General features: G+C 41.1%; 1 protein-coding gene across 11 annotated transcripts in view; it reads left to right on the top strand.

Annotated features, from left to right (window-relative positions):
• Positions 1–18484, top strand: part of SLC10A7 (solute carrier family 10 member 7) — a 262461-nt gene extending 243977 nt beyond the window's left edge. For 6 of the 11 annotated variants that reach the window (XR_010156719.1, XR_010156717.1, XM_063809936.1 and 3 more), the window contains 2 exons: positions 13629–13774; positions 15951–18484. Coding sequence is in view for 7 of the 11 variants with exons in the window: in XM_063809936.1 (XP_063666006.1) it covers positions 13629–13774; positions 15951–15980 (176 nt within the window). In the remaining 4 variants the exon portion in view is untranslated. Of the gene's footprint in view, positions 1–13628; positions 13775–15533; positions 15645–15950 lie in introns of all 11 variants that reach the window. The other 5 variants (XR_010156718.1, XR_010156721.1, XM_024356321.3 and 2 more) reach the window with 1 other exon arrangement.
• Positions 18485–27935: the final 9451 nt, after the last annotated feature.

The following is a 27935-nucleotide window of genomic DNA, read 5'->3' as shown; positions in this document are numbered from 1 at the left end:
TGTCCCCATTTACAGCCCCATCAAAACAACTCCAGCCATAAATTAAAGTTAGCTACCCACTTTTTCAAGCTATGGGGTACCCAGTAGGTTTTTGACAAGTTACCCTAGGGGCAGGAGGAGATATAAAATTGGACACAACTCAAAAGATTCCTGGGCCCCAGGAAGCCAGCTGATTTGGAATGTCATCTGTACCGAAGCTGAGCATGTTAATGAAATTGTAGCTGTGACACTTCCCAGGGCTGCCTTTGCTACAAGTTTGCTCTATACAGTGCCAATGAAAAGATGCTTTTAAAACATAATCTACATCATCCATTCATTCATTCAGCAAGTGTTTATTTGGTACTTACTATGTGTCCTGCTCTAGGCTGCAGGGGGACAGCAGTGAACAAAACACCAAAAAAGTTCTTGCCCTCATCTAGCTTCCAAAATTTCTAGTGGGAATAAGCAGACACTTGAATATACAGCACATCAGATGGTGGTAAGCAATGGAGAAAAAGAAAACCAGAAAGGAGAATAAGGAATGCCAGGGTGGAGATGAGAAGGTTTCAGCCTTAAAGGGCACATTGGGTCAAAATACCTGAAGGAAATAGGGAGCAAGCCTGTGGATATTTCGGGGAAGGAGATTCCAAGGAGAAGGAACAGTGAAGGCAAAGACCTGAGGCAGCAGTGCGCTTGGCATGTTGGAGGAAGGAGGAGGAAGCTCACCTTGGGAGTGGAATGAGTGAGAGACAGGAGACCGGGGAATGGTAATGGGAGAGGGGCCAATAATATTGTGTTAGGCCTTATTGGCCATTGTAGGGACTTGCCTCTTACTCAGAATGAGAGGGGAAGCCATTGGGGGTTTTGAATTGACGAGGGACAAGATCTCACTTCTACTTTGAAAGGATCCCTATGGTTGTTCTGTTAAAAGTAGACTGGGGTTTTGTGGGAAGGTGTGGCAGTGAGAAAGGAAGACTCAAGAGAGAGGCTTTTATCCAGACAAGAGTTTAGGGTGGTTTGGTCAAAGGTAATAGGGGTGGAAGAGTTGAGAAGCTTTGGATTTGAGATCCATTTTGAACACAGAACTAATAGGAATTGCTGGTGAATTGGATATGTAGGTAAAAGAAAGGAATTCAAGATGTTTGGCCTGAGGGGTGTAAGGATCCATTTACTGGCTTAGGGAAGACTACAGAGGAGCAGATGTCAGTGGTTGAAAGTCATGTGGGAACAGATCAAGAGTTTGGATTTGCACATGTGAAGTTTGATATGTCTTTTTGACATCCAGTGGAGTCTGGAATCCTGATCCAGGCTGAAGTTTGCAGGCTATGGATGTTATTTTAGACTATCAGATTGGATGAGATCACTAAGGGCATGTGTAGAGAAAAGAGCTCCACGGACTGAGAACCTGAGATTCTCCAGAGGACAGAGAGGATATGGAATTATTTTAATAATGAAATGATATGAAAGTCTAAATCAGCCAGACCTATAGACACCCAAACTTGCAAGCCCGTATTCTTCTCCTATCCCACAATGTTGAAGTGAACATTAAATCAGAAAGCAGATGTGAAGACACTTTGAAGTATTAGAGGAAGAGTCTGGCAGTTATTTGGTACCTCCCATGTGCTAGGCACTGCATTAGGCACTTAATTTGCCTTATTAATGCATGTAATCTTTACAATAGCCCTGCACAATAGCTATGCTTGCTCTCATTGTCCAAACTAGAAAACCAAGCCTCAGAGAGGTCAAATAACTCACCCCAGTTCACATAGATAGCAAAGCTGGTGCACCATGGCTGAATTGTCTACCTCCAGAGTCCTCTGACTCCACCGCAATACCAGACCTGGCTCTTTAACCTGGCCCACATTAGAATCACCTGGGAGCTGTGCTGTACTAGTGATGTCAGGACCCTCCCCAACACCTGTTAACTCAATCTGTCAGGATAGGCCCAGGCAGCATAGTTTTTAGAAGCCACCCAGGTGATTCCAATGTGTGGCGGAAGCTGAAACTACTGCATTTAGACTCGTTTACTCTGTATGCATTTATGTTCTGCTAGGTTCCAAAAAGAATGCGAGATGGGTTATACCTACCCATTGGTTACCAAAACTGACCATTTGTGTACTAATTCTGAACACCAGAATTAGTTGTGCCATAATTAGGTATGTTAAATATTCAGAAGAGAAAACAGAGGAGAATAGAAAAACATAATTATTTTCAGAAGTGACTTCCAGGGTTTTTTAAATTTCTTCTGCCTAGAAGTCTTCTAAATGAGGTCCTAACTGCCAAATGTTTATAATTATTGAGAATAAATAAAGGCCAAGAGTAGATTATCAGGACATCATCTAGGTTAGATAAATCACAGAAACCTGAGTCAAACTTTTTAAGAGAGACATGGATCTAAGAACAAATAAATCTGATTTTCAATCCCCAAATCAAAACTGCCTCATTCTTTTATGTAGAAGAAATCTCTTCTGAGGCTTTTGTTCAACATAAACACAGTACCATGAAAAGAAAAATTACCGCTGGAAGGTAATTAAAGGTCATGTTGACAAAACAAAACAAAATGTATATTAAAAATCGTTAATGTGCATTTGGGTCACAGCCTACTCACATTTACTTTTTAACTAATATTTGGAAGCCTTCTGAAAGTTCCAGTGTCTAAAGATGAAATTACCAATGCAGCCTTTTAGGGAAAACTACATCTAGGTTGTGGGGCAGTGGCAGAGTCAACGAAAGCTCATGTCACACCATCCGGCTTTGCTTTGCATCAGACTCAATAGATTCAAGTGTTTTTCTTCATTTATATAAAAATACATCTAAAAAACTCTGTAAAATTGGACAACAGTTCCAGAGCCAGTCAGAAGAGGCCAGTTCTATGTTGGTGACTATGTTAAATATATTCTTTTGACCTTGTGTTATTTTTGTCATATGAAATTCTCATTCTATTTTTGATGTTTTCACATCCTGTGAGTATGAACATTAGCCAGATTGTCTCTTTAGAAGACTAAACAACTCTTCATTCACAGCCTAGAAAAGGAAAAAGTAATCTCACTACTTCCTGCTAAGTTTGTCTCCATAAACATGGTGACCCCTCCTGGAAGACCCAGCCAGTATTTGAGCGAAGACTTCATGGCTCAGTTCTTTAATTCATTCTTGAATTCCCCGTTTGCTAGTTACTCCTACAATGCTGTCAGACAGGTGAGGGTGTACCTGATCTTCTGAGGCAGAAACCTTCAATTGGTAGAGTTAAATCTTTCATTGTCAGCACCTGGTGAGTCGGCTCAGGCCATTCATTAAGCAGCTTTTCCAATCAGAACATACCCGTTTCAAAACAAGCAACACCAGCTGCTCATTTTGGTCTTTTCTTGCATCTTTATTTACATAAAACTTTCAGCAAAGTGATGGGGTTACAGCCTGGGTAGTTGAAGACTAAAACACAATTTTTAATTTTCCTAATGTCCTAGAAGTGGTAATCAACGAACCTTTATTCAAAGCCTGCCAAGTAATAAGCACCTTTATTGAAAGGTGTATCTCTCTTGCTTTCAGACTTTTCTGTGTAACTGTTATTTTCCTTACATTTTACCATCCATTATTCTATCTTATTAAAAAGCACCCCTTGCACCCCTTTTTTAGGGTTCCTAAGTACCCTGACAAATTCTTTTCAGGTATTTCAGGCACATAGCATGCAGAGGAGCACAGACTCTAGAGCCAGTCTGTCTGTATTCACACCCCAGCTATGTCCTGATGCTGTGTGTGGCTTTGAGCAAATTTCTATTTACCTGCTGCCTCAATTTCCTTCTCTGAAAAGTGAGGATAACAATGGTAGTTTCACTCATCATGGATGTGAGGAGTGGATGAGCTGATGCTTGTACACTCTCAGAACAGTGCCTGGCATATAGTAAACGCTGTGTAAGTATTGGCTACAATCAATATTCTGCCTTACCAATAATAAATGAAAACCCAAAATATCTGTGAACTCCAGATAATGGCTTCCGAAGTCCTGTGTAAGGTGTGACTGCTGGAAAACTAGAACATGAATAATGCTCTCTTTTTTCTAAAGGTCTTAGATTACTGGAAAGATCGTTCCTTTCTTTTAATAATGGCCTTAGACATCAAGTTTATGACCTATCTTTGTTAATTTTCCTCCTTTTCCAGGCCTGATTCCTCTTTTTGGATAGAGGAATATTTTTGAATTCTGGTTTTGAAATATGAGGGAAGGCCAAGTCTCTTAGGAAAGTTTTACATAAACATCTACTTAGCATAGCCGAATAGTTCCTGACTACACCAGAAAACAAGTTTGAGCTTCCAGTCTTTTTAATTGCAGACAGGAAGGTGGGCAGGAGAGCAATAGGAAGGCTTGACAGGAAAGCAGTTTCCTAGTTGGTAGCAAAGGGAAGGTTTGGGTCCAGTTTGTGCAGCACGTTTGGCTGACATGTCCTGTGTGGATTTCAACATGTTCCTTTCCCTCATATGCCACCCACAGAGATCACCCTAAGACACTTTTCAGGCTTCAGAGGTTGGAAACTAAAATTCCATTGGTACATATCTGATGAACTGGTGCAAGATTGTCCTGTTTTTCTGCCAGAGCTCTAGCAAAGGGGGTTTGTCAGACATCCCAGAGGCACTGCTGTTGGCTTTCTATTTAGCAATTTGGAAATCCTAAATCTAAGTAGATTCAGTGAACCCAATCCTAGGACACTGAGAAAATCATTAAAGAGCTCCAATTTGCATGTATCATTTTGCCACACCTCATTTTGGATATGATTCTTTGTATAAAAAGGATAAAAATGTTCTGTGTCTCATAAAGCAACAGTAGAGGTTCTGATGCTTGTGCTGGGGTCCTACCAAATAATTTGGCAGTTTTTAGTTAAAAATGGAATGACACACACAAAAACAGGGAAGCAAGTAAAACATAAATCACTGGCAAGGGTAAGGCAGCACAATCTGCATGTTAAAATACCATGGAGAATTTGAGCAAAAGACCAATCACTTAGATGGGTGCAATGAGAGCAGGTCACGTGATCTGTGATCTTTTACCCCTTCCTGGGGGACTCTGCAGAAAGTTGAGTTGCCAGCCTTTGGAAGGTTCCAGAATGGGTTTGGGGAAAGTCCTAGAATAGCCAGATTATGAACAGAATGGAATTCTGGGGGCTGTGCAGACTAAACCTGCCTGATCCAAAAAGCCACACTGTAGGCTAGTGTAGGGGCAGCACCAGACTGATCTCACAGGCAAGTCATACCCACCACCCTATAAGGAGGTGGCCTTTCTTTTGACACCCTCTAAAAGAGAGAGAAAATTAAAATGACTAAACTGCTCACTGAATTCATTTTATCTAACATCTTTTTTCATACGACAGTGCTGCATTTTTCCACTGCCCTGTGTAATGATCTTGGTATTGGGTGCAATTGCTCTTTGCATAACTTTGGCATGGTACAGTCTGTCTTGTCTCCCTATTAAATGAGTAAGAATGTAAGCTCCCATGAGGGCCAGGAATTTTGGTGTATTCACTGCACCTAGAAGAGTGCCTGGCACATAATGGATGAACACTTGCTATATACCAGACATTTTATATTATTTTATTCTTTATTTTTAAAAAATCCAAAAACTGACAAAGTAGGTGCATTTCATTCATGTAAAAACAGGTTAAATAATAACTTGCCCAACCAAGGTCACACAGGTGGTAAATGGTGGTGGACATGAGATCCAAACCCAGGGCTCTCCAGCTTCTGCGCCAAGCTTCTTAACTGCTACACTGTTCAGCCTCAGGCACATTACTGGATATGATCAATGATAAATCCCTGCTTGAAAAACAACTATTATTACTAGAAAGTAGCTTGCTTTAGCATAGTCCTAACTGAAAGCCTTTTCTAACCAAATTCCAAAGCCCTTGTTTTACCTTATCAAGCCATCATTTCATACTCTAAAAAATGTATAATTGCCCCTTTGTTTAGTTGAGATAAATCAGTGGCTGTGAGTTTGACTTTCTGTGACTATTTTGTCTCTGTAGAGAAAGTCTGTGTGTATGTGTGTGCGTGTGTGCATGTGTGTGTGTGTGTGTGTGTGTCCATGTGCATGGGCATGTGTGGTGGGTAGGGGCAAAAAGATTGGCATTTGGTGATGTCTGAAGAGTGGCTGTGTTCCTCAATAGCAACTTCCCTCCTGGATTGCACTGTGCTTAAAGGGACCATCTATACCAATGAATTTTAAAGGCAAAATGAGCTTTTCTGAAAGATTCACTAAGAAGGAAGAAATAGAATTCAAATAACAGTGTTAGGACATTTGGATGGTAAACTTATGGATGTTTCTAACTAAGAACAAACTAAACAAAAGTGAGAAATCACCATGACAACTGAAGAGAGCAGCAACTGGATTCCAGATTTGCCAGCAGCTCTCTCCAAAACCCAGTGAAAAGTCAGAGAAAGCATTTAAATGGAAAACAAGTCATGTAAATTCAGGCGAATGAATCTTTGAAAGACAAGAAATGATCCAGGTGATTGGAGTATACTATCTCATGCTAAGTGGGAAAGTACATGTAATATTAGACTTCAAAAGACACAGCATCTGTTTTTCAATACATTTTCTTGCTTACTCCGTACTTCAGTACTCATTTTGAATTTTGTGTTCCTTGGTCAGTCCAGTTTCTTTCCTTCCTGCCATATCAAATCTATTTTTGCCCTGTGAAATATAAGCCTTTCCCATAGCAGTATGTGAATGCATTGTCTTTAAAGTCTAGTGAAGCAACTAGTATTTGTTCTAAATCCTATCTTTTTCAACATAGGAAACATTACTTTAGCACCTATTCATAAATAACCAATTATTTATGTATTGAGCACCAGCCCTGTGCTTAAATGTTGCAGGAAATTAAAATAAAAATATAGTGTTTTGCCTATGTTCAGGAAAAATCAAAACCTACACAAAAGAAAATAATGGCAACATCATCAAAGGCTAAATTATGTGATGCATCTAGAACGAGTGCCTTCATTCTTCCAAAAAATGAAGAAATCAATAGGAAAGCCACCTTCATCATGGAGGAAAATATAAAACTGAGCCTTGGTGACCCCAAAGGATTTAGGTATATGGAGAAAAACGCAGGGCTCAGCTTTAACAAGGATTAAAAAGTGCCAGCCCTGAGCCAATGACAGCAATTGGCAAGTGAAACTTTGGTTTAATGGAGTTAACACAGCTTAGAGATTAAAAGTAAACACACTGGGGTCCAATTCTGCCTCCACTGCATACAAGCGTAGGCCATTAGGCAAGGTACTTAACTGCTCTAAACCTCAGTTTCCTCATCTTTTAATGGGAAAATTGCCACCTACTTCCCAGAGCTGTCATAAGGCTTAAAGGAGATGATGCAGGCAGAGCACTTAGCATCCAGTAGTGCTTACATAGTAGTGGTAGTAATGATTGTTTTTTACTGAAGTCGAATAAGTAGAGGATTTGATGAATGGACACTGGAAAGTCATTGGAGTTCTTGAGCAGGGTATTGGCTTTAATGAATGTGGATTTGGGGAATATTAATCTCACTGTGATTTGTAGGATTGATGAGGGAAGAGTCTGAAGACAAGGAGTTATGTCAGAAGGCTGTAAGTATAATCTTAGCTTAAATTTATGAGGAGCCGAATTAGGAAGACGGCAGTGAAAACTGAGGGGAAAAGGGACTGGTAAATGAGGAAAAAAATCTACAGAATTTGGTAACTTAATCTAGAGGTGGAAGAACAAATAGAATTTGTCAAAGATGATCCCCAAACTTTGGGTGGTAGAAAGTAGGTAAGCTAGTGACAGTAGGAGTTGCAGGGGCTGTAGGAGTTGCAGTTGCAGCAGGAGTTGTGAGGGGCTGGCACTCACCCCTCTAATTGTAGAAAGCCAACATGGTCAGGACAAATGCTATGAGAAGGCAGCACCCAAGAAAGTAGGCACCTTGTCTGGGTCATTCTCCTGATATCCCTACCACCTAGACCAGTAACTCACATATAGCAGAGGCCCAAAAAGTATTTTGTTAATGAATGAATGAATGAATGAATGAATGGTAGGAACATAGTACACCTACACAAGTAAGTAAGCTCTGAACAATAATGTAAAGTAGATCATTTTATGTTGTGAACAATAGAGCAGCCTTCAGTGGAAGTTAAATAAAAGTCCGTATTTAATCTAAGAAGAAAAATGTCTGTTTCTCAAGGAAAAATAAAAAACTGTCCATCCAATAGAAAGTAGTTATTATTGAAGCTTGAACACTGATACAAAGGGAATTTTTTAATTCAGAGAACATAAAATAAACATATTTAAAATAGAAAAAAAAACTTGTTCTTGTACATATTGTTTTATCCTTTCCATCCTGGGTATAGGATAAAAGAAAATCCTTACTTGCTTGTTAGAAGAAGAAAGCTCTTACTTGAAGTTGCTACTTGGCAGATGTCAGTTGAAAGCTCTGCTTATGGAATATGCTGCAGTGTCAAACTCTGTTGGATAATTTTAGACAAATGTGTCATGTGTGACATGGAAATATGGCATGCTGTACATTAGTGATTTCCCAAGTGTTTGGATCAGGTAGTAATGTGCTGAGAAAGTGCTCTTTATCTATCCACACAGTGTACTTGTAGAGCAATGGGGAAATGCTTTTGGTGGAAATTACTTTAGTCAGAAAAAGAATCCATTTACAATATGTGCCTTCTAACATCTTTCAGACAATGCATTGTATTAAAGAGGCATTTTTTGATTAATGTTTTATAAACATTTTTCAGCATGACAGCTTAAAGTCCCTGTAAAATTGTAAATGCGTGCATAGTGTTCACTTCCATAAAGTCAAATGCCATCTCATAAAGTCTAGTTGAATCCTGTCAACCATGGTGACACAGAATCAGTACCTGGGAGCATTAAAATTAATTTGCTTCATTTATATTACTGCAGTGATAGCAAGATGAAAAGAGTCCTATATTTAAATTTTACTTTAAAAGGAAAACTCTTTCTAGTAAGTTTGTTTGGGTTTTTTAATTATTACTTTTTTTTTCTAATTAACAAATGTAGTAAAAATGGAGTGATAGTCTGCACAATAACTTTATGACAGAATCTGGAAAAATACAAGTTCATTCATTCAACACACTCCTTTTGACCACCTACCATATGCTCAACAATGAAGAAGAAACTGTTGCTGACCCTAAGAAGCTTACAGCTTGGTAAAGGAAATGCACGAGAAGCAGGCAATGATAATAAGGGTAGCGAAGGTGAGGCTGGAATGCCCTGGCGTAGGTAAGCATGGAGTGGAAAGGATCTAAAGGCCACCTTGGGACTCTGAGGATGGCTTCCCAGAGGAGGCAACCTAAGAACTGAGAGCTAAAGGATACAGAGGAGTTGGGTGGGTCATGAATGGGTGATTAGCATTCTAGGCAGAAGGAGCTCAGCTGCAAAGCCTAGGGGCAAGACAGAGAATGGCACGTGGCCAAGGATGGGTGGGAGGACCACAAGGTGCCCATCATGGCTGGAGTGCCCAGGTCAAAGAGCAGAGAAGTAGTGAGATTTAGAGTGAAAAAGAGCAAAAGCTTGGGGCAAGTCATGAAGTCCTCTTATGCTGTTATGCCACACTTAGGGATCTCTCCTGTGTGATACACTTCTGCGTGATGTGACACTATCAGATTTGCACTTTAGAATGTTCACTCTGGTCACAGAGTAGAAAATGGCTTGGACAGGACAACTCTGAAGGCAGAGAGACTGGTTCGAGACTGTGGAAGAGGTGCTGTTAAACGAAGGTGAGGGGGATGGAGGTGTGAGTGGTCACCCATGTGCCCAGTAGGTTATGGAAATGCAGGGTTAGGTCAAATCATGCTTCCCAGGATTCCTAGCCCTTCTACAGAGTACTTGATCAGTTACATGAGTTCTAATTGAATAAATCAGTGAGCAAGTGGATTAGTAAGCAAGTGAGTGATGAGGACAAAAGAGTGGTGCGTTACATAGTCTTCTGGAATAAGAGATGCAGCTGATTTTCTCTGATTTGATGTGAAGAGCAAATGTTGCCGAATTCTTGGCCAGCTGACAGAAATCACAGTGTGGTAAGTGCAGTGGCTTTTAGCAGGTTCTCAACCTCTCTCAACAATTGAGATGACCCCCAAGTTTCCAGTTGTTGTCCAGATAGTGCTGCTAACAGCAAAGATGCCTTAGAGAAGAGATATTGAGCTCACCACTTCCAAATGATCGCCACCATAGCATGGAAACTCAAACATGGGAAGTGTTAACTCTCATTCTGCTTATCCCAACTTCTCTTTCTATTCTGACCTTGGAGAAACTGAAGATGTACTAAGTAGATGCTTGGGATTGCAGGGAGGAGAAGTGGGGGAGAGGTTGAAAGAAAGCAAGGAAAGAAAAGGTTGAGATAAATAGATTTAGAAGAAACTCTAATAATTGAAAAGGAAAGTAGATAATTGAATGATTGAAAAGTAGGGAAAATTTTAAGTCCATAGAGCAGTGGGAGAAATGCTTTTGGTGGAAATTAGTCAGAAAAAGAATCCATTTACAATATGGGCCTTCTAACATCTTTCAGACATGCATTGTCTGAAATAAAATAAAGTTTCCTAAAACAAGTAACATATGACTCGAGTCTCTGGAGTGGGCCTCCCCCTGGCGAGTGATTGACTTGTGAATCCACCATGTGAGAGTGGCATAGAGAGGGTACATGAAAGAGACTTGGACCATGACCTCTGGGAGCTATTTTTTTCTCTGATATATTATTTTCAAACATATTTTTAACATTATTCACTTGTAGGGGTAGAGATAGGAAATTTGATTAATGACTAGCAAGAAGATATTGCAAGCACATAAAGTGGTAGGGGGAAATTCCTATTTAATTTGACAAATTTCGGCCGCAGCTGCAAGTGATCGTGGATCCCTTCTCTTTTTCAAGCAAAGGGAATGACTGTTATACAAGGCAGAGTAAGAAGAGGGCAACCAGGGTCCGTCAGGAAAGCAGAAATCACCCTTTGAATACAGGGAATTGATTAAATAGTGTTGGAAAGCTGAAAAGGGAAATGGCAACAGTGAGGGAACAAGACAAATAAATGCAGAAAGTAGCTGGAGCTGGGGGGCAAAGGGAAGAAGTTAGAATTTTCAGAACCTAGAAGCTTGGAGAGAGGCAGCAGAGCAGGTTCTCAGACATCTGAGAAGGGGCACTGCCCCGCTGGTACTGTGGCCCTCAGGGGCACGATGAGTTATAGGCTGGAGCCAAGTACCCCTGCACTGGTGAAGGGGCCTGGCAGGAAGCCCAGACTAGAAAGAAATTCCTCCTCCTCCTCCAGCCTTCCTCTGGGGCCCCTTGCAAGGAGCAGCTGACCAGAAGGACAGGTGTTTGCAGAGTCCCAGCTTCCTTGCAAGAGCAGCAGACAGAAGGGTGTGTTTGAAGGAGAGAGATAAGAGCTGAAGAACTAGCAATGGCCGGAAGAGAACTTCCTAAAACTTGACATTAGGGTCCAAAGAAGGGAGAGATCATTTGTCCACCTTAAGCTTCTTGAGGATCAAAGCTATGTCTTTGAATCCATGGCTTCCTTGCCACTATTGGGGTAGCCCTAGCAGTTGCTTTTGACATATTTGAAATCACAGGGACGTCCTGGTGTGGCGAGCAGGGGAGTTTGACACCATACTGCCCCTGGAAGTGCTTCTGGGAGGTCTTCAAGGAGAATGAGTTCCAAAAGGACAGCTGGACTTGAAAGTGTTTTGCATGCCAGGCCCTCTCCCTTTTCACAGCAGCTGCAGTGCCCATGGCATCTGGAACTGACCTTACCTGATATGGAGAACTGGAAATTCAGGTTGCCTGAGTCGCAGTTTAGAGCCTACCACTAAGAAATTTTCCTGACCACTAGGTGCTTCAGTTTCCTCATCAATAGAACTTTTTGTTTACTTATTGTAGCAGCAGCATCTGGGACTATCTCTGTGGCTTCCCTTCTGAGATCACTTAAGCTTGCTGAAGACTGAATGACACAGAGCCCAGATTCTTAGCTAAGAATGGACAACATAGGTGGTTTAGCCCAGCAGCCTCAATCCTCAAATCTGGGGTTAGCAAATCCTGCTGTGGTCATTTTTAAGGACAAAATATCATGATACTTCTATCACTTGCTCCCTTTAGCCTCACATTTACTCCACTCCCATCCCCCAATGTCTTAGCATCACCTCTTTGGGCCAAGGAATGAATAATGTTTCCTGGAAACAGGAGGAGTTGTGTTCAGATTTTATTTTCTCATTGTAACAGCTTTTCAAAACTATAGTATCAGATGCTGCTTTTCAGCAGTAGATTTTTAAAGCTTTTTTTTAAAAAAGGCCCTTCATTTTTTATATTAGTATAAAGACAGAAACTGCAAAAAATCTAAGCATGTACTTTAAAAGCTCTCAGAGACTATGTTTGGGAAGAGTTAAGTGTTTTCAGTTTATGGCAATGATATGTGAGGCTGTGAAAAAGAAAGTAACCATGAAACACATTTTTTGCATAAAGGTTTGAAATTTATTAGAAGGTAAAAATAATTGAAAAAGCTAAGCCTTCCTTGTTGTGTTCTAATAAAAAGTTATTTATGTGCCATCATTGTACATGGTTAGGAGCTTAGGTCCTTTTCAGAGGCTGTTATCAGAGAAACAAGAAAGCTAGGCTATTAAAGCTATCCAGTTGAAGAAGCTGATACATACATAGCACTTCTGAAGACTGTGGCTGCATTAAAACAATTAGTAATAATAGTTAGACTGCTAGTGTCTGAATTGTGTTAGTTATAGAAGCTCAAAAATTATGCTCTATAGGCAGCAGCTTATAAAATATACACACCCAGCTCTTGGTATAATAGAATAGTAGACTCATGAAGTAGTATTCATTTGAGTTCCATGAAGACATTCACTGTGGAGTTTAAACATTCAGCCCTGATTTTCGAGACAGGGTCTCACTCTGTCACCTAGGCTGGAGCGCAGTGATGCAATCTCAGCTCACTGCAACCTCCACCTCCCGGGTTCAAACGATTCTTCTGCCTCAGCCTCCTGAGTAGCTGAGACTACAGGCATGCACCACCATGCCTGGCTAATTTTTGTATTCATCTTCCATAGACCAATCTGTATGAGCCTTACCTAATGATCGTAAAGCACTTTAAGATCCTTGGCCGAAAGGGAACATACAAATCCTTTAAGGTTCAGTTGACTAAAATGCCCTCCTACTTATAGCAGTGTATACCATACATGATCTTACCATATTTTTTTACTCTCAAAAGCAAGCTTTGGGACTTTGAACTGGTGCCAAGCAGGCCTCCCTAAAGACCAACAGACTATCTCACTACTAAGCAAGAAGAGATCCATTTTTAGCATCTCCCTCACCAATATTTTTCAGCCTTCTTAAAGCAACTCCATCACACGCAATCTTCTCTCCTCTCCTTGTTAGATAAGCTTCTAATTTGCCGTGAGAATTATTGGTACCCTCGAATACTGACCATCTTTCCACCTTATCCTAGTTAGAACTTTATGTCATGAAAGAAAGATGGAAAGTTTTGGTGACCCATTTCAGACTTTCCCATTTCAGTTCTGTGAATAAACATGAGAAAATATGGTAATAACCTATTCCAAAGTTCTGATTTTGGTGGAGTATGCCTTTAATTTGATGACAGACTGAATTTGGTTTAGGTTTTCTGTCTTGTTTGTTCAACAGGAATTCCGATGCTGAAGATCGTGTTTGCAGGCCATGAGCATCTCTCTTTAATATCTGTACCCTTGCTCATCTACCACCCAGCTCAGATCCTTCTGGGAAGTGTGTTGGTGCCAACAATCAAGTCTTGGATGGTATCAAGGCAGAAGGTGAGTCCCCAGAAAGATCTTATTTGGATCCAAGTTAGATTAAAATGCTGTTCCTGAATCTGAACTGTTCATACACTTTTGATTTTGCTTGCATATCTTTGTTTTCAAGTACATATTTTCTTACTTAAATACAATAATAATGGTGCACTGATCCATTCCAATTTGAACAGGAGGGTTGAGGTTAAAGATTTTAAATTGTTATAAAAGACAATTATACTTAACATGCAGTTTTTACAAGCTCTTTTGAACTCATTCATATTGAAGGGCATATTATATGGGGTAAAGGTTCAGTAAATATACTCCAAATAGATACCTGCTCCACTCTGGTGCATACCATCTTTGCCTCAGTCTTTCATCTATGTCTTACTTCACATGCCTTTCCAAATAAGATAGAACCTGGCATTATCCAGGTTGCCTACTTTATTTTTAATTTTCCAGATATATAATAACCTAATTGTACAGCAAAACTGCATTTGGGCATTAAAAAATAAACTTTAAGTAGCAAAGAAGTCCATGCAATGTTAATTTCACCACACTTAGAATCTTGTTTGTACACATTAGATATTTGTGGATTTCATTTCCTAAATTATCAACAAAATAAGTAAACCAGGTGATTCACAGGAAGTTTAGATGATGCATATCACGTGGTAGCATTGATAGAACTGACTCCTTCCCAGTGATTTGGACATACCAGGACTTATTTTTGTCTATTCACAAAGTAATGACTGTTATCAGGAGATGTGTGGGAAGAAGAGGCATCCAATGACAAGTGCCCTGTGTCATGTTCTTAATATCCTGAAAATAGGATGGCCACAGTACCACCTATTGAGCACTGTGTGTGCTAAGCACATCCTATCCTCTACCTGGTTCAGAGGATGGATCTTGGGCCAGCCTGCCTGGGCTCAGAGCTCAGGCTGCTGGCCTTCTCATCCTGTAACCTGGGGCATAATTTACTTCTCTGTAGCTCAGTTTCTGCTGACTAATGATAATATCTACACCCTAGGGTTGTAGAGGATTACGTGATGAGTGTTTGATAATGCTAGCTGCCATAATTATTATCATCATTGTTCATCATTATCTACAATGATGTTCACTGCAGGCTTTGCTCTCTCCATTTTACCGGTTAGGAAATGGGCTCAGGGAGTTGAGCAGCTGGCCTGAGACCATAGGGTAGTTCAGCCAGTGCTGGAGTTAGGACCTGAACACTGGGCTATTTGACCCCCAAAATCTTTACCCAACACCGTGATGACACTCCAGATAGAAATGTAACATCACTTTTAGAAGGTTTGCCCTAGGCCCCCAGGATCCTACCTGAGAAGTTCAGCCCATCCAACATGTTCACTAATTCAGTTATTTAACAAAATGTTAACATAAAAAAGATTCCTCTTCTATGCTGGGTACCACTCCAGGCTCTGAGCCTCCTACTCGGAGTTGGTTGTGGAACAGTTCAGTAACTTTTTCTTTCTTTTACTGTTTATCCCCTTTGAAATTTTCTATTTCTATTTATGCTTATGTTTATCAATATGTGTGCAATTGTCAGTCAGAATTTGTACATGTAAATTTTGACAAAGAATGAAGAAAATTATTTGAAAATCCTAATACTCATCAATATTGTACAGCCATAGTGAACGGCAAATTAATCAGAGTGAATTTTTCTTCCAAACATTTAAAAGCTCTAGAATTTGTTCTGTAGAATAACAGAAGCATTTCCAAAAGGGAGACTAAATTGTACAATGTTGTTCATTTTTCCTTTGTGTAGAAACTACTCCAAACCAGGGGGCCACTGGCTAACTTGAATAATCCAGAAGGCTTGGAATATCTATCCATCAAATTTGGGCATTAAAATAAATACCAAGAGTCCATCCTCCAGGTATCCATGAGTGCCTCCTCTGCTTTGCACACAGTACTGATTGAGACCCAAGGCTACCATCTAGTGCACAGGGGAACCATATGAGTAGCCAGGCCAGGTGTGGGAGGGGGAAATGACAAAGTCTGCCGGCCAGAGAGGTGGGCAGGGAAATCTGTTTGTATCCAGAGGTTTGGATTATTGGTTATATGATGCCATCTGGGTGGGCCTCTTCTTCCTTCTAATAGCATAAATTATCTGGTGTTAATTGATGCTTTCACTTTGCTCATGGATACTGTCCAACTCTGAACATGTTTTCCTTCCTTGTAGGGAGTGAAGCTGACAAGGCCGACAGTATAACAAAGGAGGTGGACTTTCTGTAGCAATGTATATATGTACAGGATTGTACATACTAGCAATTCTGAAGACTTGTACTTGTGAATGTTGCCTCAATGCATATTTTATTTTTTTACACAAAAATATGAGATCCTGTTTAAGTGCCTTAAAATGTATTTGACAAGAGCGTTATTTCCAAAATATGCTTTGTTGATTACTGCCAGGGGTGGTACAATATTTGGGGGTTAATTTTGTTTTCCTAATGCAGGAATCAGTCATGGTAAGTGACAAAAAGCAAACATGCTTTCCCTGCAGCATCTTTGTGCAATACAACCCTATAGTAGTTACTGTAATGTTTGAAATGAGGTCACACCATCAGGAAAATGCCCTTCTGATGACAGTGAAAATTTCCAAAGTCTTATTCATGCATACTTTGATTTACTGTGTGATTCTTTTTTTCTATGACTGTGACATGCCTCTTCCTTATCAACTCAGCAGGGGTCATAGATCGAATAGATGCTGAAAAGCGTAAGATATATGCATTCCTTGACATCATTTTTAAAGACATTCCTTCAAATAGTTTCCACACAGAAATTCCTCACTCCCATTATGAGAGATTGTGGTTATATGTCTTAAATTTATTATAAGCTGCTTCAAAGAAAGGGCCTGAATGTTTGAATTATGAGTGAAATCATGTGAAATTTTGAGTTAAACTCTGTGATTTGATTTTCAGGGTCTTTAAAATATATCTTAATATCTTCTTCCTCTTTATTCAATAATTTCTGTCTTGCACTTACACACTCATAACAGCCAAATATGAGGCAGAAAAATGTTACAATCAGTTTGAAAGCAGCATCAATTAATAGTAGATTCTATTCACATTCCACAACCCAGACCAAATTTTTTTCCTATTACGCAGATGTGCTGAGCACTTTCCAGATTGCCCCTGTTGGCCAAAAGCAGCCTGTTACATCCTGAAATTAAGCACACTTAAGGTATTTGAGACAATTTATTAATGAAAATTTCCTTGGCAGATTTGACAAATGTTGGCAATATTTTTTTAAAAGTTAAATCATATTGCTTTCATGAATAAATGAAAATATAAAGGTCATGGATGCAAACAAATGTTACATATACACATTCTGTCTCTCCAGATGAAAAGAACATGCAAAACCATTTAATAACCAAAATATCAAGTAAAATTAGTTCCCAACGGGGCAGCAGCTTTCAAATGAGTGTCCAATATTTGCTTCTGCTATAGCTGCAAGAACTGTAACTGGACCCAAGTAGAGAATGAAGCCACGTATAGAACTACGAGAACACTTTTCTGTGTTTCCTCCATGCCGTCCTGTCACATCCTCTTACACGTCCTCTCTTGATTTGATAGACAATATTGGCATCCTGGGTCTCACTGAGGCCGTGCTATGTCCTCAGCAGCTGTTTTTGTTGTTTTGTTGTTATGCCCACAACAAAAAATCATTCCGTAGAAACTCACCAAGTTTATCTACTGTGTAAATTTATATTATTGTTACTACCAGGTCTCATCTTTTGTCAGTGTCATTGAATAAATTTCATGAGAGTTATTCTCAGTGTGAATTTTAAGGCTAATGCCAGATCCTGCAAAAATCTATGCTAACCAGGCTGTAGTACACACTGTTATAAAGAATTTTACTTGTGTCTAAAGCTACAGTAATTTTGCTTAGGTAATTGTGCTTACCTATGGAGCACAGGAAGGCTCTTAGGTTTTGTTCCTACAAGTTTCTTTGAATTTTGGAGTAAATGGAAGTGTCTGTCTGTCTGTCATCTATCTGCCCTATCATAAAAATCTTTCTCCCTAACATTAAAATACTGATCCCCGCCCCCAACTTATCTACCTCTATTGTCTAACACCTATAGTAGGTGTGATCATGGGATAAAATTCAACTGAAAATGCTATGATAACATTTTATCGTTTGCTTTAAAAATGTGCTTTGTTTTCAAATAATCTTTACATAGTGAACTTTGGTGGCGTTAGTGATATGTTTATGCCTATTTCTTTTTTTTACACAAATTCCTTGGCATATTTTTTCATAAAGAACAAAAAATAAAATCAAAATTTATTTTTAATTCATGCTTATTGGGATTTAATTATTCAGAGCTTAAAATATTTTGTTATGTTTATACACTGTAAAGCTATCTGTTTTATGTATTTGTTTTGTCTAAATGTATTTATGAAAGAAATACATTAGATTATATTTATGTTTACTCATTTTTCCACCTGGATTTTTTTTAATGGTTGTTACAAAATTAGATTTTTTAATGGGTAATAATGTTGGTATTTTCATGTTTTTTCTTAGTATTAAAATTTTTGTGGGTTTTTAAAAATTTTTCCCTATTCTGTTAAAAATTAACACACCTCTAGCTAATGTTCAGTGTTTGTGCTAAATACCAAATTTTTTCAAAAGGATTGGTTAAGTCATAAAGTGGATTATTTATGATGACTGGAAGATGAAAATAATTATATGATTAAACAAAGAATGTTTCAGAAATCACAAGAGAAACTGTGGCTTATTTTTAACCTGATTTCAGATGGCTTTGTGATGCCTTCTAAGTGTCTTTAGATTTCTCTTGATTCACTTCTGCACCGTTATATCATTTGTCGTTATATAGATGTAAACTTCATAGTCTCCTGGGTATTTCTATGGGTACCTCCACCACACCATGATGTTAAAATCTAGAGGTAGCCCTTGCCTTTTTATGAGAGATATTTTCTCTGCATCAAGGTTTAGGACCAAAAGGAAAACATATGCAGCAGAAGGGACAAAATGTAAGTGATCTGAATTTCAGTTTTGAGAAATAGGAATGATAAACCTTAGAATGCCATTCCCAACACCAGTGTTTCTTTGATGAGCAAGCTACCTTGTATAGAATTTCATACCTTTGTGTTCTTGTCTTTGCTGTCTTCTTGGCATAGAAATCCTCTTCCCCTGGAAGCCTGACAAAAATGTCACCTCCTCCATGAAGACTTCCCAAGCCAGTGCCATACTTGCATCCTTTGACATGTCCTTACAACGTGTCCCTCAAGTCTTCTGAAACCTCTGCATAGTTTAATCATTAGTTTATATTGCTGTCTCCTCCAGTGCAGTAAACATTTCTGTTTTTCTACTGTGCCTCGCACAATGCCTGGCTCAAAGTAGTAGCCAAAAAATGTGTATTGACTTTTCAAATTGTGATCTTAATAGGTAGGACATGAACCTTCACAATTACAAGCACTCTTCTCTATATCGGGTCATTATTAATTTATAAAGAAAACTGACTCTTTTACTACAATTCCTATTGTGAATAAACTGTGAAGCACTGCCTTGTGCTCCTCATAGGAACATATTACTTCATAGCTGTGTAAATATTAACTCTCCAAGGCAAGACTGCAGGTATGATATGCAAGCAACTTTCATCTTGCATGCCTTGACAGAACAATAGACCCTCAGTAATTTAAGCTAAATCAAGTTAGATCGATCTGAATTGATGAAAGCTTTATATACATAAAAAATAAAAGATTTCCTTTTAGAAATTCTGATGTACTTACTTTAAAAACTAGATGATAAAAAGTATCATCATCAGTTTGTATACAGGCAATATATGAAAGGTCTTATAAGACTTTCTTTAACAAATCTTAGTTGCACTATAGGACAGTTTTTCTCAAATGTGAGTAAAATGCAAAACCCATTTAAAGGGAAAAAAATTTTGTAGACTCTGGAGAACTTCTCTTCAAACCTGATTATGAGAAACTCTGTATTAAACATTGAACACTGTCACTCTAACAGGGTGCGGTGTGGTTGTCAACACGAGTGCAAACAAAGGCACTGAAATCACAGGGCCATGCTGGATCATAGGGTCCTCATCCAAATCACCTGAAATGGGCTCTCCCAGATCTCCACCCACTTCTGAACTCTCCAGCATCTCAAACTCCATGGCTGTTCTCTTCTGTGAACTTCATCCACCCAGACATGGAATTCAGCTCCAGTTACTTGATCACTACAGAAGTCTCAACACACTGAAAGTCTGGGGATGTACAAACTTTTTTTTTTTTTCTTGATATGGAGTCTCGCTCTTGTCGCCCAGGCTGGAGTGCAGAGGCGTGATCTCAGCTCATTGCAACCTCTGCCTCCCAGGTTCAAGCGATCTCCTGCCTCAGCCTCCCAAGTAGCTGGAATTACAGGCACTTGCCACCAAGCCTGGCTAATTTTTTGTATTTTTAGTAGAGATGGGATTTCATCATGTTGCCCAGGCCAGTCTCGAACTTCTGAGCTCAGGCAGTCTGCCCACCTCGGCCTCCCAAAGTGCTAGGATTACAGGCATGAGCCACCACGCCCGGCCTGGGGATGTGCAAACTTAAATGACTACTGTACATCCTGTTCCTGCCCATCTGCCAGCCACCAGCCATCTGGAATTTCTCACTGACCACCCCTCCCTCCCCAAAGGCTCCATCTACCTGCCCTGTTACCTGCTCTCCCTGCCCACCTCCCTTCTTTTCTCTTTTCTCCCCAATCCCAAAATTCACAGAAATGCAGCTAGCTCTGTTCATTCTCTAACTTTCCAAATGTGCCCTAAGATCTACTTGCAATGGCCATGGGAAGCTTTAAAAAGCCATATTCCCCGAGATGGCTATATAACCTGACAAGCATCATCACTTCCACTTCCCTCTCATTTAGGCGAGCTCACATTTCTGAACTTGGAATGAGGCAATATGAGGATTCAGGTATGTCCTGGACAAGCTCTGCCCTAAATGTCAGGGAGAGAGAAGGGAGTATTTGACTTTTAAGTACAGTAGAAAAACAAGCAAATGATATAAATGGCTAATTTATAGAAGACAAAATAAAAACGACTAATAGACATTTTAGAATATTCAAACTTACCATGGATCAGGGAAATGTACATTTAAATGAGATACTATTTTTCACCCATGAAAAAGATTGACAAAAAGTTTAAAGTTTCATAATATTCAAATACTGACAGAGTGTGGGGGAAGGCACTTCTGCCCTGTAGTGGGAGTGTAAATGAGATGGAATTTGTGGTGGGCTATTTAACACTACTATCCAAAGCTTAAATATATGTGCCCTTCAACCCAACTCTTGCATTTCTGGGAGTCTACCCTGCAGAAATAAGTGCACAAGAGTCCACTGACAAGGATGTGTTCAGAGTATTGGTAAGACCACAAAGAACACCCAAATTCCCCGAATCAGGGAAGCGTTTAAATAATCAATGGTGCATTCTTTAGAACATTTGGACCAATTTAAAGGAGTGAGGGTAGACTGCCTTGGAATAGCAGTATTTTGTTGAGGGGGAGGAAAAAGTACATTTCAGGAAAAAATATGCATTTTTGATCCTATTTTTACAGATCCGATATTTTCATTAACTAAAATGTTACATATCTGTAGGGACACTACATGCTTAAAAAACATTTGGAAGGATAATTATAACTACGATTTATTGAGCTCTTCCTTTATCCCTAGTACTTTTCCAGGCACTGAACATTATCTCATTTTACCCTCACCAACCTTATGACGTAGGTAATATTAACCCTGTTTTATAGATGAGAAGACTGAATCACAGACTAAGTAGCTTGCCCAAAGCCACAAAATTATTAAGTAGGAGCATTTTAACCATTTTTAGACTATATTTCACAGTGGTTACTTCAAGGAAGTAGAAATGCAGAGGTGGTGTATAATTTTACATTTTACTTTTATCACATTTTGGAGGGCTTATAATAAGCATGTAACACAAACTGGTGCGACCTGTCCTTCTTCTTGAGGGAACAGCATAAGTCATGTCTAGGCTATTGGATGTTTGTCAAGAAAAACATCTTTTTCATCATGAGAAAGAAAGAGGAAGGCTTAAGCACAACCTAGGTGGGTGAAGGCAAGACAAGAATCAAGTTGTTCTACAAAGTGAGGTGAGGGGAACTTGGGGTGAGAGTAGACAGCACGGAAAGAAGGGCTGAGACGTTCAAGAATGGAGAGAAGAGAAGAAAAAAGAGAAATAGAAGCCTTTAGCAGTAGACTTTTTAGCAGTATGGCTGAAGACTGAGGAGGAAAGACACAGAAATGTCTGATGGCAGTAATGGCAAGGGCCTCCTGAAGACAGCGACTAAATACATCAATACATGCAGAGCATTTAGGAGCAGGCCTGGCACATACTTAGTGACCTGTGTGAGTGGTGACGGTGGTGGCAATGGCAGTGGTTGCTATCAGCAGCAGCATTATTAGTTTAAGTTATTTGCACTTTTTGCAGTTCTAAAACACGTGTGTCCCCTCCCTTCCTCCCCACTCAAAAAAAAAAAAAAAAACTTTAGTGAAAATCTGCCTTACATCAGAGCTTTTTGTTCATTTGGGAGAAAATGAAGTACAACGTTCAGCATCCACCAAGAGTGTATATAGAGGACAGGAAGCAAGCATTCCAGTAATAAAGACACCAAGTCATAGGCAGGAATTCTGTGCATGAGATGATCAGAAGAATGGAAGCTCCTGGAAATCTTGGGGAGAGAATACTTCCCACAGAACATGGAATTCATTCTCAAACCATTACATCCAAATATAAGTTAATACATATTCAGATGGAATGGGGGATTGTAACGATAGTTGCTACAATTCATACTAGTTGCTCTGATTTGCAGCACTTGCCAATTGCTGGAGTATAAACGCTCCTGACTGGGCTGGTTTCAAGCTACCAGCGCGCTGCTGCTGAAGGCAGAGTTAGGAAGAGATGTGCACCATTGGCTCTCACAAGCTGGTACAGCCAACCCCAGCATACCTCTACCCGACAGGCCAGTACTAAATTTTTTACTCGAATTTTTCATTTAATTCTTTCAACAACCCTAGTAGGATACGTACCATTATTATCTGCATTGAACAGGTAAGGAAACTGAGACCAAACAGTAAGTAGGGAATGCAAGCCTCACAACTCTTTTAGTGGTGGAGTTGGGATTCAAATTCAACTTTTCCTGACTCCAAGAGCCCACATGTCTAACCACTAAGTAGACTCCATGACAGCGCAAAAACCTCATAGTTCTTGGAAGATCTTATTTTCTCATGTGCTAAAATTCTGGAAAGTCGCAATGATTCTGAACTTCTTGAGCTCTGCAAAGGCTGGAGTGCAGTGGCGCGATCTCTGCTCACTGCAAGCTGCCCCTCCCGGGTTCACGGCATTCTCCTGCCTCAGCCTCCCGAGTAGCTGGGACTACAGGCACCCGCCACCGCGCCAGGCTAATTTTTTTGTATTTTTAGTAGAGACGGGGTTTCACCGTGTTAGCCAGGATGGTCTCGATTTCCTGACCTCGTGATCCGCCCGCCTCGGCCTCCCAAAGTGCTGGGATTACAGGCGTAAGCCGCTGCGCCCGGCCCGCAATGAAAGTTTTAATACAGGATGTTCTGTCTTCATGTGGAGTGAGTCAAAAGTCCTACAACTCAGAAATTCCAGACAGTTGGAAGGAAAGAGCCTTGGGTTTCTGACATATATACCAGGTCTCAGAGTTCACTGGTAGTAAAATACAACATGATGAGGAAATGGACCCTGCCCTCCACCCTAGAAATGGGTCATTTCCTTGTTATCTGCTATTCTAAACTTGAAATTTTTGCAACGATGTTGACTTGTGCTCATTGCTGGAAGTCTGGACTCTGATTCTGTGTGCTCACAGAGAGCACTGCTGTCAGTGTGGTCTCCTGGGCTGGTTTTGCCAACATGGCTAGAACTTACTCAGTTTCTTTTCCACAAATAAATGTTTACCAAGACTTCCAACTCTGGGCCCCACTGCTATTGTTGTCTCATGTGTGGTGCATTCTGATGATCCCCCTCCCTCTTAGCAGCTAATCTATGTCCACGCCTGAGAAGTCTTGTGCATGCTGAAGAAGGAGCAAACTGTCACTTGAAGAGTTCACTTATCTGCTTATGAAGCCAATGTGAGAATTATGTAACATCATAGGGTTGTTATTAGGGTCGAATGAGATAATTCCAGCAAACAGCTTGTTACCGTGCCTGGCAAGAACTCAATGAGTGCCAGCTATGATTGTTATTCAACAATGGATGGGCAAACCATATTGGATGTGTGGAGTCAGAAGTGTGTTGGCAGATGTCAGGCTCTATTCTGCATGACTTCTAATCTATGCAAAAGATCTATTATGGTGCCCATTAAACATTACTAATCAAGTCAGGAAGTGACCAAGGTGTGAGTGTCTACTTCATTAGTTAATGAAGACACTGGATTCTGGATTTTAAGATGGCTGTAGCAACAGGCGTCCCTGGCTTCCAGCAGGCCTCCCCAAGAACACAAAGGGGCAAGTGCATATTGAAAGGTCCTCCAGGCCCACTGTTGCTGCTTGCATTTTCCTACCTACTGCAAAGAACACCAAGTAGAGATTTTGACCAACTCCTCCAAATGCGCTGAGTCCAGCTGAGAACCATCTGGTAATGCGGCTGACAGACAGAGCTACCCTCATTGACTCCAATTGCCTAACACCTGTCAGAGAGGAGCTCCAACTCTGGGGCTGCTCCTAGGGCAGTTGCTTGGTGGTCACGGCCCTCCCAGAGGGCTGCACCTCCTCCTCTAATTGTGTCCAAGATGAATTGTCACCTTTCCGCTCCATCAGTTGCCACCATAACCCAGGAGTGGCTGGCTGTACCCTTCCAGGCCCCCTTTTCTACCAACCCTTTTAGTGTTCCCATTTCCAGAAAATCGGGTCTCAGATCCTTCTTCCCATACCCTGTGTTCTCCCAATGGGAACGTCTGAGCCATTTGCATATGTCAGCCACTTTCTGTAAACCAGCAAGACCTCCCAAATCTGTTGCCCTGAGCTCATATTTTTAATTGCATTCTGGATGTTCCCACTTGGGCATCTTCAGGCACCTCTAACCCCACATGCCCTGAGTGAAAATTCAATAACTTCTTTCTTTCCCTATGTTCCATCCTCTCCACCAGCTTCCTCTGTAGGCATAGCAACCACATGGCTCTCCTCCCCCTCAACCTTCACATCCCACTTTTTACATCCAGTTAGTCACCAAATTCTATTGATTCCATCTGCAAAACCCCTTTTTCCTCTACCCTCTTCTGCTTCCCACTACCACCTTCTTAAAAATACCTTTCCCAGCTATTCTTTTTTCCTGCAGTGTTGCCCCTGTCCAATTCATGAAGCCCTTTGCTGACAGTTATCAATCACCTACTATGTGCCAGGCACTCTGATAAATGCTTTACCCATTTAATCCTTACAGCAATTTTTGACATTGGTGTAATTATTCCCATTTTACAGCTTAGAATGTGGAGGGCCCATGAGACTAGGTTCCAAGTCCCACAGCTTACAAGCGGGAAAGCCTAGATTCCAGCTGGGTCTCTGATGTGGTCACCACCTGTGCTTCCCTTCACTTTACCTCTGCTCTAATTCCCAGGCTCCCTCAACGCTTCCCACCATTGTGAGACACAGGCCTTCATTTTCAAATGACAACTGAATTTCTTCACTTGCTATTGATGTCACTTATCAGATTGTACCAGGTTTTCTTTGTCAACATGTCTCTTCCCCTCTAAATGATTAATTTCTTCAATGGGAGCCTCATTTTGCTTATGTCTATAACCCTGATAGAACACTTGTCTGCTAGGAGGAACTTCAATAAATGTTTAATAATGAGTTAACCCTTAAGGCCCTCCAGTTTGCTTTTCTGATTCTGGAGGACAGATATTTTCCACCTGTGAAGCACTATTTTTGGAGAGGGGTGTGTGACTCTTAATTGTCATTCAGTGAACGGGGGTCATCATGTTAATCATTTATGGATGCTCCTGAAAGGGACTCTTTTTTCATGAAAACTATCAGTATGAATAATGATGACAATTTCAACACCAGAATAGTTGACACCCGGAGAATCTAAACTCAGTATTACTCCAGACCCACACTCCTGGTGGCCTTTGCATGGGAGCTGTCTGGCTGGCCGACAGGCTGCACAGACCCTGAGAGGGTTAGGCCCTGGCTTTGCAGGAGCACATGGCTTTTGGCTTCAGGCTAATCACACCGCAGTCCCACCGTCCCGTTCTTCCACCTTTCATTTTCCATTCCCTAAGACACTAATGCATCTTCTGCTTGCCCAGGGACATCAATCACTTAGCCCCAGTGCTAAGTCAGGATCTAACCAAACTTCAGCTGCATGAGGAGAAAGCATGGGCAGATGTGAGAGAGAGTCCTGGGCTGGGAGTAACAAGGTACAGGCAGCCGGTTATTGTAAAGGGAGCCCTACATCAGGCCCTTTTACCTCTGGGTCACGGGTTCAAATCCAGCCAGGCCTCGCCTGACAGAAAATCATTACCAACTCTGTGTCAGGCTGCTTGACAGATGGGAAATGAGTTTCTGTCTCCATCCAGCAGGCAAGTGTCCACATCACACTTGGCACTAAGCAGATCTCGACTCTGTGGAGACAGAGAAGTCGTGCAAAAGTCACACAGTGTCAGGCAGGTCTCCAAGGTCGGGCTGAGTCCACATTTTGGCATCTCTGTGTGTGGGTCTGACAGCTCCCTTATCTCACCCCTTTCATGAGCACTTTATTAATCAGCCCGTTTTGGGGTTTTTTTCCCCCTTCTGAAGACATTGTTTAACAAGCAGTTTGAGGTAATGGAACAACTGAGAATATCTCATTCTGCAGCATTGAAATAAGGTCAGCCAAAATCATAACAGAAAAATATCTACAGCGAACATTTTTATCCTTGGCCCTAAATTGGGTTCAATCACTTAAGTGCCTCAAAATTTTCAACACTGTAATAATAAAGGAAACTACTTTCCAAAGGAACCTTCGGGGCAGAGTCCACCTCACCTCTCCAGTCCTTCCACCCCGTACCCCACAGTAACTCAGTCCTTCCTAGAGATGCCCAAAGGCACAGGGTTGGACTTGCAGACTGCAGGGAGTGGGAGCTCACACATGGATCTGATTCCTCAATAAACAACCTCCCTCCCAGAAGGGCCACAATGATATGGCCCTTTGCTGATATTTGCTGATATGGCAAGATAAGGACGGCTTGGCTCTGGACAGCTGATCTCATAGTGCTCTGACCAAGAGCACTCATGTGAGGAGGGCCAGCCTATTGATGCCAACAGTCGCCTGCCTGGTCCTGGAGTGTCCTGTCATGCTGCTCATCTCAGACTCCACAGTGATGCCTTGACTGAGCTCACTCCTTTACAGTCCAGAGAAACCTCAGCTGGGCAGGGCTGGGCTGGGCTGTGTTGCTGGCTATGTCCACACAGAAAGCTCGGGCTACTGAACAGGGTAGGCGGGGCAGGGCAGACTGACCTTCACCAAAAAACTCTTCAAATGAGACACATAGGGACCTCTCTCTTCTTCCCTCCTAGAACCATCTAAGCCACCAATCTGAAGGCACTGCAAGTTTAAAAAGACCCTTCTTTCCTTCCTGTGCACCCACATCCTCAGAAAAGTATCTTCCAAACACTTACAGGGTACATTTTTTTCTTACCATAACCCCCCAGTGGGAGGAACTCAGCCACCTCTGGGTTGTTCTAGCAAATCCAGAGCATGGTTTTATTCAGCTCCACATTTCCGAACTCCCTCCCCTTCCCTGGGGCCGTGACACCTGACAGCACTCTGCAATTTCATTCTTGGCCCTTGGAGAATTTCATCATCAGAGGTGTCCTGCGTAATTCTTCAGGGGAATTGCTGCAGAATGCCCCATCCTGGATCATTCCAGAAACATTCAGTCCTCCCGAGGGTCTCTGGGTCTAGACAGCCAAGCCCACTCATCAGTTTGGGTCCGTCCCCAGGGAGTTTGCAGTCCAGGGATTCCCTTGATCAGCACGGGACCGCCTGCATCTTCCCCTTTGCTGAGTGCAGTGGGCAGAATAGTGGACAGGCCCTGAGGGTGTAGTGGTGGTTCCCACAGCTCTTGTGGGAACCTGGCTTGTGGGAAGCTGGCGGAGGTGTGTGGTGGAAACTTCTAAGCAATCCCTAGGAGTGAAGAGT

Source organism: Pan troglodytes, chromosome 3 (genome assembly GCF_028858775.2).
Source record: "Pan troglodytes isolate AG18354 chromosome 3, NHGRI_mPanTro3-v2.0_pri, whole genome shotgun sequence".
In the NCBI taxonomy this organism is placed as follows: domain Eukaryota; kingdom Metazoa; phylum Chordata; class Mammalia; order Primates; family Hominidae; genus Pan; species Pan troglodytes.
Note: the sequence above shows the minus strand (reverse complement) of the source record. Positions and strands in the feature narration are given on the sequence as shown.